General features: G+C 34.1%; 3 protein-coding genes across 7 annotated transcripts in view; 1 reads left to right on the top strand and 2 right to left on the bottom strand.

Annotated features, from left to right (window-relative positions):
• LOC134854909 (dynein intermediate chain 2, ciliary-like) overlaps positions 1 to 12,520 on the bottom strand; it is a 512,182-nt gene that overhangs the window by 429,231 nt on the left and 70,431 nt on the right. The window lies entirely within an intron of this gene.
• Positions 1 to 12,520, top strand: part of LOC134854908 (protein arginine N-methyltransferase 5-like) — a 568,964-nt gene that overhangs the window by 325,998 nt on the left and 230,446 nt on the right. The gene's annotated exons all lie outside the window — the stretch shown is intronic.
• Positions 1,958 to 12,520, bottom strand: part of LOC134854725 (sodium/hydrogen exchanger 9B2-like) — a 45,034-nt gene continuing 34,471 nt past the window's right edge. Inside the window, exon 2 of the mRNA XM_063871081.1 lies at positions 1,958 to 5,395. Coding sequence (XP_063727151.1) covers positions 1,958 to 2,869 — 912 coding nt within the window. The 5' untranslated portion in view covers positions 2,870 to 5,395. The remainder of the gene's footprint in view (positions 5,396 to 12,520) is intronic.

The following is a 12,520-nucleotide window of genomic DNA, read 5'->3' on the forward strand; positions in this document are numbered from 1 at the left end:
AGAGCAAAAAGTATAAAGCACCACAAATTTAGCAGCAACACATATTACTAGTTTAAGTACTGTGTTTAATAATTTCGTTATAAAGTCATCAACTTCAAAAGAAAATAAAGAATAAAAGCGATCAGAATCCTTTGATTCTTAGCTCTAAGCGACAAAAGTAGTATTGTTTTATAATTTTTGATTAACTCAATAAAAAAATAACATTTTTCTAAAAATTCTGTAAAATTTATGAATAAAGTCCATTCGAGTTGCAAGTCGCAAACGTTAAAAGGCGTTGTAAATGAAACACTGCACCTGCGTTGTAAATGTTGCACTGAAATATTTAAGTTTCCCAAACTGGTTTTGTTTTTAATGAAATTAGATTTTTTCAGCCTAAATTGAAAATACGTATATTCAGCGAACGTTAATCGATTGCTTTACTAGCTCAAAATTGGACTAAAACTCCAAAACATTCAACCGGTTTTTCCCAACATTTGAAAAAATTTTGAAGTTTTTTTGAATATTGTTCGAATCACGACTGAGAGGGCTTTAAAAAGATATATTCTTCGACCCATTCCCATGATTATTTGTGGTACCTCATTTTGTGTGGAAAACAGAAAAAAATTTTGAAAAAGTTAAACAAACCCGAATACAAAGTTCTTCCAAATGGCCGGAACAACAAGGATAGCCAGTTTTAGTGCAAGTGCCACAGAATGTTCCGACCACAGTTTTAAAAATTCAAAAAAAAAATCGATAACTTAGACATATTCGACATCATAACAAAATAGACAAATTGCAAAACTGCTTTTGCAGAAAAGGGAATGTAAAAACGAAAAAAATTGTTAAACAAATCAAAACAAATTTTTCAAATTTTTTTTAAAAATTTTTTGGAGATAGTTTTTGAGTTTTGAAAATGGTTCTCAAAACTTTTTGGTTCCACAAAATTGCGCAAAAAATAAGTTTTTATAGCTTAAATTAAGCGTGAATAATTAAGCATAAAACCTATTTGAAGGTTATTTTTCTAATATCACGACTGAAAGCTTTTTTTCCTAATGTCGTTCATATCAAAAAATGATTCCGGTAATTGTTTGTGTTTGTGGTACCTCATTTTGCGCCAAAAAAGAAAAAAACTTAAGCACCCGAATACAAAGTTCCTCCCCATTTTTCAATTAGTTGGAACAATAAAACGAGCAGTCACTTCACTACATTGAGTCTCGTCATTGGTACATTTCTGAATTTAATTTATCCAAATACTGGCCTTTTCTTCATTTTTTGCTTTTTTCTTCGTACATGACATCCATAAAAAAGATTCCAATTGCATTTTTGATTGTTGTTTCATTCGCACTTTTTGGTTTTTTCCAGCTTGATATAAGACTCGGGATATAAGACCTGCCTTTCTAAGTAAAATCAGTCCAATTTTGTAACAAAACTTTTCATGAAAATTTTTCATCATTTAGGTGAGGAGTTAACCAAAAACACCCTATTTTAGCGCTGGATTAGTCCTGCAATAAAGTTTCAGACTTCAGCAGTGCATTCAGAGTTACTGAGAACTTTAAAGAGAATTTCTTGCCTAGGATGGATCAAATGGTTGCCATCGTTAACCGAAACGATTTGTTCTTGACCCATTGAAAAAAGGCAAATATGCAATTAGTTTTTACCATTTCACTTTATCTTTTTTTATCATTTCTTCAGTTAGCAATTAACTAACGCCTATTAACATGCTAAAAACCTATACAACGTGGTAACATGTAACTTTTAACGGAATTTCACTCCATAAAAACTTAAATAGGAAAAGTAAATACCAAATAGCTTCAAAAAACATTTCAGCAAATCAAAACTTTAAATACTTTCAGTTTTTTCCCTGGATCGAGTACACAAAATAAAACTTATTAACTCCGAACAAATTTTTCGAAAAAATTATAGGTGGCTCGATTGGTAAATTATTATGAGAAAAAAATAGACAAGCTGAGCGTTTTTTCTAAAACTGTTTTTTATTATACTGACCTTGTTCGACTCCGAAGCCCTTGTTCTGCAGTTTAAGCAGACTGGGCACGACCACAGCTGGACTGACAGCTGCCAGAATGAATCCGAGCATGAAAGCCCAGTTGAAAGGCATGCCGAACAACATATAGGCCAGTAGGGCAATCATAGGACCCTCGGCAAGCACACCTGGACATAGTGCCAGTCTGATCACGACACTCTTCATCAACATAAGTCCCTTCGGATTCAGACTGAGGCCGGCTCGGATTAGAATAGTGATAAACGAGAAATCCCGAAGGGCTACTCGGTAATCGCGATCTATGTCGTCGGCAAGTGGCGTGGAAGCGAAGGGTAAAGTGACATTATTCAGAAGAATCCCAGCGAGTAGCATACCCAGTAATGGGGGAAGGCCAAGAAGACCCATAAAAAACCCTGTAATCCTACTGGCGACGTAAAGAAGGAATATTGAAAACATGTTTCCCCCGAAGTAGGCTTGCTCTTTGCCGACGATGCCCCAAAGCGCCGCCCACGCAATACAGAGACCGAGAATCCGAGTAAGCACCCAGCCGAAATGACTGTGAGGGGGACATAAAAAGTACCAGCGGACCTGCTGCAGCCTCGTGGGCTCTTCCGCCAGGGCGTTTTCTGATAGGAGGCAAAACTGAACAGGTTTTGTGCGGTAAACAATGTTGCATAGTTGCGTAACTGCCTTCGGGCAAAGGTCGGATGGGTTTGTGACGGCGGTTTGGTCCGAGTGTGTGGTCGCGGCGCCTAGCGAAGCGCGGTCAGTGCTGCGGGTGTTTCCAGCTTTGGCGTGGTGATGGTGTCGCGAGGGCGATTGAGTCCGTTGCGAGTCACCCGAGGAACTTTTGGTACATGGGGTATGCTGAGATTTTCCCTGATGATTCATTTCAATCGATTTTTAAGCTATTTTTCCCAGAAAATTCAGGTAATTTTAAGTAATTCGTTACTTGTTTTTCCTGCACTCAGTAAGTTATTCGGCCTAATAAACCACGTTTAGATAGTAATTCTAATTTGAAACCTCAAATTTTTGAGGGCAATCGAGTGGGGGTGAATATGGTTATAACTAATTAATGACAAGATATGCCTTTTGGTGGTGTTATACTAGTACCTGTAGTAACTTGAGGTTTTAATTTATCCATTTGTTGTAAAATAAACTAGGGATTGATTTGGTAGAATCGCTAATGGCGGTAATGGAGCACAGCATTAGAACTACAACATAGCTGCGTATAGCTTCAAGTTGGGTTGCGCCTTGGTTGTAGCTTGTTCATTCGAATTACCCAGTTGTCCCGGGGCTACTGAAATCCTGCTGTAAAACTTTTCCTGGTTAGTTAAGTCCGCAACTAGAATCTAAATCCTGAAACGTCAGAACTCGCAATTTACAATTTCACTGTTAAATCCTAACACGCTTGCGTTGGTCTATAGAGGAATACGCAGCCCCCTTTTTTTCTGCAGTGCTCTTGTTTTGGGAATTGTTTAGCGGCGGCTCAATTATTCTCAGGGATTTGTATCCTTACATTAATATCGGATAGCAGTTCAGTGCTATACTTGTATTGCGGTGTGGTTTGGGATTGGGGTGAGATTAGCCGCGAATGCCCGTCCGTGACAGTTAGTCGGTATAAATTGTGCGGCAAGTCTTTTCCAAAATGGTATTAGTATATAATGTAATACTCTCAATATACGCTCAAGAAAGGTAACAGTTTTACAAAGACACTAGCATACCAATAAGCATACGACAGCTGAAAAAAAAACACAAGAGAATAGTTTAGTCACGACAGTAATTCCACATATTCACATATTAATGTGTATGTAAAGTAGGCTAATGTACTGCTGTATGAGTATTGAGTGTGTATGTCTGTGTGTATGGCAGCGGAATAACTTGATTCGAATCTTAGCCCAAATTGGCATGGACTTTGGGCAACTACAAGCGTATAGGCATGGAAGCAAAGAAGTAGGTTTATGAAGTGCTATTCCGTACAGAAGAGGGTATAAAGCAGGTAGAGCATATACGAGACAAGTAAATTCCGTATGTCTAAATGACCGATCTTTTCCCCTTCACATTGGGCTAAATCAGATTTGGTGGGGAATAGCCTGCCCTTTTGAAAGCTACAACTGCACACAATAAAGTAGGCTGGCTTTTATTGGGTAGGGTACGTCTATATGTAGGCACACAAGTAGTATATTATTGGGCAAAGGTGGTATAGTAGTATAAAGTATAGTGGCACTACAAATCAAGGCAGCCAAAAGGGTAGTGAGAAAATTATATTCTCTATGAAAAAGAAGAAGATTGGTTGCTTGGTCTCTTTGATAAAACGGGCAGCGGGCGCGGGATTCGAATCGGATTGAAATCTGAAGTACTGGCGGTTGAAAATTCCGTTGTTATCAACGCTACTTCTTTAAATTCTTTCAATGTCGTTTTTTGTCTCAAAGAGGCAGCTAGCTGAGCTAAAAAGAGGAAGCCTTTATTCAGTAAACTGTCAACTCTATATCAGCTGAATTATTCTGTCGTCTTTTTCAGGCGCGGCGGATTTTTAGCAGACGTTTTAAAAATAAGATAAGGACGTTTAAACATAAAAAAACTTGGCCAATGGTTAAATATAATACGAAATCAGGGGAAACGTGAAAGGAGTGATTGATTTAAAAAGACGGCATAAAAAAATTGAAAATTGATATAGGAGAAATTCTTCGTTTTTGAACTTCCTTTTATTAAATTTCAGCTCTTTTTTCAATTTTCCTTTAACAAGTTTTCTTACACGCCCTCAACAATTCCAATTTGGTAATATGGTCTCAATTTGGCCAGAAATAGCACTTTTATTCAATTTTCTCTGTTTTTATTGACTCCTAATTTTAGTAATAGTTTTTATCCAAGGTCATTAAATAAATATTAGTTTTGCGCCCGGGTAATTGAAATATGACTCAAAATAATGGCAATGAAATGCGGTGTTATTTACTATTTTTTCAAGTATTCTTGAGGTTTGTCAACTTTTGTTTTAAAACAATAGCGAAAAGTAAGGTAATTGGGAGATCAAATCGTGGAAAATAGTAACAAAAAAATAGAAGGAAACGAAGCGTCCAGTAATCCAGAAATGGTAAGAGTTGTCTTCTTATTACAATGATGATAAGAGATGGCGAGAGAAACAGTATAAATTTATTCTAAGTGGCGGCCAAGCGTAGAATATGGAGGCAATAAAAGAGAAAAAAGTCGGAACAAAAAAGCAGCGATTCAATTCCCAAAACGAATCAAGTTTGAAGTTCAACACAGAAGAAGTAAAATAAGAAAAGACGCATGAAGAAAATGATGTCACAAGTGTCTGAATTGGCGAGGAGGCTAAAACAAGCGTCCAGTCTCTACAGTGTTCTGTGAATATCCCCCCTCTGAATTCGACCCCCCCTGTGATGATGCGAATTCGGTTTCCTAAATAGGAAGCAACCAGGAAATAATGAATTAGTCAAGCGCTCTCCTGTCTGGTCCAACACTCTTACATTAAACACGGAACCACCAAAACAATAACTAAAATCACGTTCGACTATAGAAAAAAAAATTTTAGCCAAGTTTGATTATATAAAAAAATTAGGCGAATTTCACAATTAAAAAGATAATAGTCAAATTCAGCAATAAAAAGATCTAGTCAAACAGGTCAAAAACAAAACGTATACAAATCACAAATCAGAAATCTGAGATAAAATTCAATCTGATTTTGCGGAAGCTTAACTTGAAATTACAAATGTTTTTTGAATGAATATGAATACGTAATTTTGAACTCAATTCCGGAAGTTTCCCAAAATGTCAACTATTGAACTTTGTAGCTAAAATATGCACCGATTCAGGTAAACATTAATTAGTAACGGTGTTCTGTGACGTATGCAGATTTGATTCAAAAAATTTACAATTGTAAGTCGACTTAGGATGGTAAGCTGCTAAATAAAGAGGCGAGCAAAAATACAAGAGGAATTTAAAAAAAGAAACGGTTTTCTAATTGGATACGGTTGAAAAAGTTACTCTTCTAAAATGGTTGAAACGCGCCATAAAAAAGCGGATAAAAAAGCGAGCAGATATTTCAGTGAACGAGTGCGCAATTATAGAAGCTTTAAGTCGACTTGAGACGAATTTTAAAAAGCGGTTTTGTTTGTAGCCTGAAGCTTTTTGCTGATAAAATGGCGCCGCAGCTAATTGAAAGAAAAAACGTTCGCTGTGAAAATCTGAACACCAAATGTAACAAAATAGCAGCAAAAATATAATCAATATTCGGTTCTGAATTTAATTTTTTTTCTCCTTTTTTCTCAATTGGAAAATTCTCTTCTTTTTTTGCGATAAAAACGAGGCTTGTAGTTTGTTTTTAAAAAGATTAGAAATACCACACGTTTGAATTGCTCAGACAATCTTATATCAGCAAAATTTCTTTCATTTGCTTAAAATTCAAACAAAATACCATTTTAAATTTACACTTACCAACCAAATTGAAAATTATTTTTCAATCAAAAAGAAAAACGTGGCTCTCAATAAATGATTGATACGAACCGAGAAAAATGCTCGTTTTGCTTTGTTTTGACAACTGACTTTAAACGATTGATGTATGCGTAATCAGAACAACTTCCTAGCTTAAAAAGAAGTGGTTGAAAATTTGCTTAAAATTCGATTAAAAAGGAAGAAATGCAAATAAGTTTTTTTTGTCACTCAAACTAGAATTCTAATTTATAAACTAACAGAAAAAATAAAGCACTTATTATTCATGTGGGCAGTTAATTTCATTTTTCAAATGTAATTTAAATAACAGGTATATGACAGGTGTAAATCCAGGACTTTCTCGAAGGGAGGGGGTTCTGTCAACCTTTTTTTGGTTGGCCAATTTGTTGTTCCGAGCACTCTCGAAACTTTGAAACTTCATAAAGACTTTGTTTCGCCAAAACTTTCTGTTTTGGGTCTTTTTTAAATTGTTTTGTACTAAAATTTGCGCTTCCCGTTAGTGAATATGGCGCCAAATTTGAAAGTTTTTGAGTTAATAATAAAAAATGGATGTTGTAAAATATTACCAATAGGGGACCCTTTGGGTCACCAAGGTTTGCATGCGCAAGTAAAAAAAGCTTCCTCTCCCTCTACCTCTCCAAAACAAACGCGAATTTTATCTGCTGGTGTAGTTATAACAATTCATTGGAAATTATATCAGGTCTTAATGCAGTTACAAAAAGCTCCAGTATCATTCCAAATCAGTTTCACTTGAATTAATTGATCATCAATCTATCATTTTTAAGGTGTTCTTAAATGAAATTTTGCCCTCCGAAAATGCTACAAATTGTCTCTTGACTCATTATGGCAACAAATACCTTGCAAAAGTTCAATATCAGAGCAAATGCTTTGGGAGAATTCATCATTCTTTTGTCCGACTTAAGAAAAACGTGCGCAAGTTATCGCTGACTGTAATTCATGCTCAATTTAAATAGTTTTATCTAGCATAAAACTTCCGAAAATGATAATAGTATGAAACGCACTAACCTTGCAATTCAAAATGAATCTCTTTATTAGTATGCATTAACAAATGGACCGAGTTAACATCCTCCCCCGCAAACCAAGGGGGAGGGGGAGGATGTTAACTTGGTTCTAAGTGAGAATTTTCAGCCAATCAGAATTGAGCATTTTACGCAGCTTAGCAAACTTACTCTGAATTAAATGCTGATGTGGAAAATATTATCTTGGTCTCAAAATGACGGAGAAGGGGGGGGGGGAGGGGGGGGGGTGATGTAAACGTTAAATTGATCCACCGAAATTTCAAAAAAATTTTGTCCGGGCTACAATTTTATAAATTAATTCATTTTTTTTTCTTTGATATATAAAATTTTACTTTTATTTTACTTTTTAGACTATATAACAATTTTTGAAACAAGAAAAATTTTCTAGCTATATATTTTTTCAAGTTTGTGTAATTATTAATTTAGCTTCAAATTTTGAGCAGAAATTTACGCTCTAGAAAAACCTCAGTGACACACCCGCACCGAGCACCCATGGATAAAAACCGATTTTTATTTTAAAACAGTTCTGTGTAAGATTCCAAAAAAGTATAATCCCTTATAAATGGATTATAAAACATTATAAATGAATTATAATTTTATCCCTTTCTCTTTTGTGACTATAACAATTTTAATGAATTATAATCATTGAATTGGATTTTTTGGAAAATCATTCTTAAAACCTGCCTGTTTGTTTTAAACTATTTTCATTTGCTGTTGAAATGAGTTGCTTTCGATTACGTTTTTATACTTTCTACATTTGATTTTCTTGTTAATATTTTTCATTTTTTATCCACGGCGATTTGAAAAAATTTGATCGATGCAGACTTTCAAAAAAGCAGAAAAATTTTGTAGAAAAAATTTTACAAAAGTTACTGTTGTTTTTGAAAAGTTGTTTAAATCTCCATGATAAAAAATGAAAATTATTAACAAAAAAACCAATTGAAAAAAAATTTTCAGCTTCTCGCTTTTTGCAAGGTTTAGTTAACCTCTTCTTTCTCAAAAATGTGTACTTTTTGGGCGCCAAATGTGTATTCAGAAAACTAAATCAGAATTGGTCAACTTAAAATATCCGTAATCCGCTAGCGTCCACCCCAAAATCCGTTTCTTAAGTAGAAAAATTGTATATAGTTCATTTTGGTTAATTAGAGACATATCACAGAAATTCTTGCATAAATTTTTGGAAAATACTTGCAAAGTAACAAAACGTTTTGAGGCTTAAAAAGATAATATCATGAATTATATTGAATTTTAAAAGAGAGTTGGCTGTTTTCCAAAAACTTTGTATATAATGGATTCTCTTGGCAAAAAAAAAATCAATTTCAGTGCCAAAATTAAAGAATTACATTCAATTGTATCACAATATTTTGATTTTTTGATTTTTTTGTCTGAAAACTTAGATAACATTGACTGTATAATCGTTTTCTTTGTCTTATATTTCCATCTGTAATCTTTTATAGTGGTTTTTATTTCATCGGAAATCTAATATAAATGATTATTTTTTAAAATATGAGATGATTTTTAAAATGCACCTGTATATTTAAGAAACATTCTTTCCGAAAATCCATAAAATTTTATCCTAATTGGACATTATAATCGCTTATTGAAATCGTTCAATGATATAAATTGGCAAAAAATTATCTTTCAATCCAATTTTAATCTTCTTGCCATTGTCTTAAGAATTTTTTAAAACTTGAGATAACTATTAAGATAAGCAAATTTGAAAATAATTTGTGAGAAAATATTACAGAAACGAAAAAAAAATCACAAAGAAAAATTTTTCAATTTGATTCTCAGTTTTTTGAAATTTTGAAGTTTTTGATTCCAAAAAAACGCTAAAATACTCAAAAAACCTTTTTTTAATTGGGCATAACTACGTTTCTACCTTTTAATTTTGTGTGGAAAAACAAAGAAAAAAGAAAAAAACATGAATACAAAGTTCTTCCCCATTTTTTCAAATGGTTGGAACAAAAATATTTTTGGCAAAATTTATAAACCTTGCTGAAAATTGGCAATACGCTTACATTAACGTCCAACTAAAATAGCTATTTTTGGAAAATAAAAACTTTTAGAGAGTGAAACATTTTAGAGAGACATAATGAAAGCGCAACGTTGCCATCAATATTTTTGCGGATTCCTTTGATTCGTCATTCAAAACAAAACCGAGGTACTTAATTTCAGATGCTACAGTCTTGAATCAAATTATCAAAACAAAATGAACAAAGCTTAAAAACTCCTAAGCATTTTTTTAATAAATTGGGTTAAGATTAGATAAAAGGAGAAAAGTTACCAGAATTATTACAAAGCATTAAATTTTGCACGAATCGAAACCAAAAATTTATCCAAAAAATATGCCATTTTGGCTTTTTTAATTTAATTAAGAATTATGCTGAAAGTGCCAAACTAGCTGATGAGAAAGTTAAATCATAAGTAGCTTCTCGCACAAACCAACAAATTATAGTAAAAAAAATTTGAAAGCCTTAACTTTCTATATTTTTGAGACTTCCTTGGATATAACTTTCTCATCATTTTTTTAATTGTTTCAGATTTTTTTTTAATTATTAAAAGACAAATAGGCCTATTTTTGGGTAAAAATTTGGGTAAGAATTTCGGGGAAAATGTTCTTTTTTTTCTGGTGAAGTTCTAAGCAACTTATGTTCTGCTCACTTTTTGTCTTGTCCTATTAAACTTTGAGAGCAACGCGTTCGATGTTTTAGTTTTTATTCGTTTTGTACGGATAATTTAAATCAGCACTGTTCAATCGGCGCAGTAATTTGACAAGTATATTAAAGTTGTTACGAATTGTAATTTTTCCTATGTAAGGCTGTTTTGGATGATTTTCTAAATCTCATGCAAAAAAAACTATTCCATACAGATTGGAAAAGCGATCAAACAAATCAAAGGTTTTAGAACAAGAAAGTTTTTCATTACTTCGTTATCGAAAACGTTATCATGAAAGAATATTCCAGAAAAAATCCTTCTGTTTGGGATATGATGATGTAATTTTTTTCAAATTTTTGCCATAAGTTCACCAAAAATTGGAATGATCAGCGTCGAGATTGAACGCGAGTTCTACCGTAAATGTTTACTATAGGACCCGAGACGAGTTGCTCGACTTCTTTTTCGACTTTGAAAATTGAGCAAATGCAGTTTTGCCACTGAATTCCGCGTCGAGAAGCAATTTATAGTCAAGCAAAAAGTGAAAACAAACTCAATTTTGGTCATAAAGTTCAAAAAATAGGTAGAGAAAGTCAAAACATACCCAATTTTGGTCGAGAAAGTCAAAACATAGGTCGAAAAAAGTCAAAACATACCCATTTTGAACGAAAAATCAAAACATAGGGCAAGCACAGTCGAAACATAGATTGAGCACGATCGAAACATACCCAATTTTGATCTAGAAAGTCTTAACATAGGTTGAGCACAGTCGAAACATAGGTTGAGCACAGTCGAAACGTATGTCGAGCACAGTCGAGAAATAAGTCGAGCACAGTCGAAACATAGGCCGAGCACAATCGAAAAATAGGTGGAGCACAGTCGAAGCAAAGAAAAAAAATTAGATGATAACAGACTCAACTGAAAATATCGAAACGTATTGAGAAATTCGAAACGTATCTATGCGGGGCCGAAAAAAAACAAAATTTCAGATTTTCAAAAATTGTCGGTCGAAAAAGTCGAGAAAGTGGAAACATACCCAGTTTGGTCCAGAAAGTCGAAACATCTATGCGGCGTCAAAAAATCAAATTTTTAAAAATTGTCGGTCGAGAAAGTCGAAACACATCAATTTTTGGTCGGGAAAGTCAAATTGTATGTATCTATGCGGGGTCAATTAACCAAATTTTCAAATTTTTGAAAAATTTGGTCGAGAAAGTGGAAACATACCCAGTTTGGTCCAGAAAGTCGAAACATCTATGCGGCTTCAAAAAATCAAATTTTTAAAAATTGTCGGTCGAGAAAGTCGAAACACATCAATTTTTGGTCGGGAAAGTCGAATTGTATGTGTCTGTGCGGGGTCGATTAACCAAATTTTCCAATTTTTAAAAATTGTCGGTCGAGAAAGTGGAAACATACCCAATTTGGTCCAGAAAGTCGAAACATCTATGCGGGGTCGAAAAACCAAATTTCTAAAAATTTTCGGTCGAGAAAGTCGAAACCTATCGACTTTTGGCCGAGAAATTCGAAACATATCTATCCGGGATCGAACAGAGAAAAGTTTGAAAATGCCGGTCGAGAAAGTCGAAACATATCTGAACTGGTTCGAACAAAGTCGAACACTTTTATTGTTGGGTCAAGAAACTCGAAACATACCAAAGTTTGGTCAGAAAGTCGGGACATAAATCGAGAGCACCTCAACCCGGGGACGAAAACCCAACGAAACCAGATACAAAATCAAAGCGCAACCCGATCAAGCAACATTATTATACAGTTCATAGCTTTCATGGTTTAAAGCATGCATTTAAATCTTCAAGAATATCTATACTCAACTTACTAATCATGAATTATTTACTAATTCTTATACTCTGATACCGAATTTCAAGTCAAACCACTCCACTGAAAGACTTAAATAAAGTTGGTCTAAAGATTAACCTCCCAAACTGGAAATTATATGACAACGATGCTCCAATGGAATCGCACATTCACTTTTTACCTGACCTCTTTGATTAGTGTAACTAAGATCGTTTTAGGGAAATTTAATCCCGTCAGACTAATAAAATGAAGAAAAAGACTAAGAAATTTTGATGGAATAAGGAGTTGCGTGAATCTATTCAGCTGTCAGAATAGATTCAGCTGACAGCGTGTCAGATTTTGTATTTAGCCAGACTCACTTCTATAGGTTTTTCTATAGCACGATAGATTTTTTCATCTTTCGATTGTCGATCGCGCCTAGATTGAAACAACCCAAGTCAACGATATTTCAATGTTTTGCTAAAATATACAATTTCTGAAATTTCTACAGTTTCTATGATGCAGCCATAACAATAACCATAAATAGCCATCAAGAGAGCCACAAAAGAGAGCCCATATTAGCTGTAGATAT

This window comes from Symsagittifera roscoffensis, chromosome 9 (genome assembly GCF_963678635.1).
Source record: "Symsagittifera roscoffensis chromosome 9, txSymRosc1.1, whole genome shotgun sequence".
Classification (NCBI taxonomy): Eukaryota; Metazoa; Xenacoelomorpha; order Acoela; family Convolutidae; genus Symsagittifera; species Symsagittifera roscoffensis.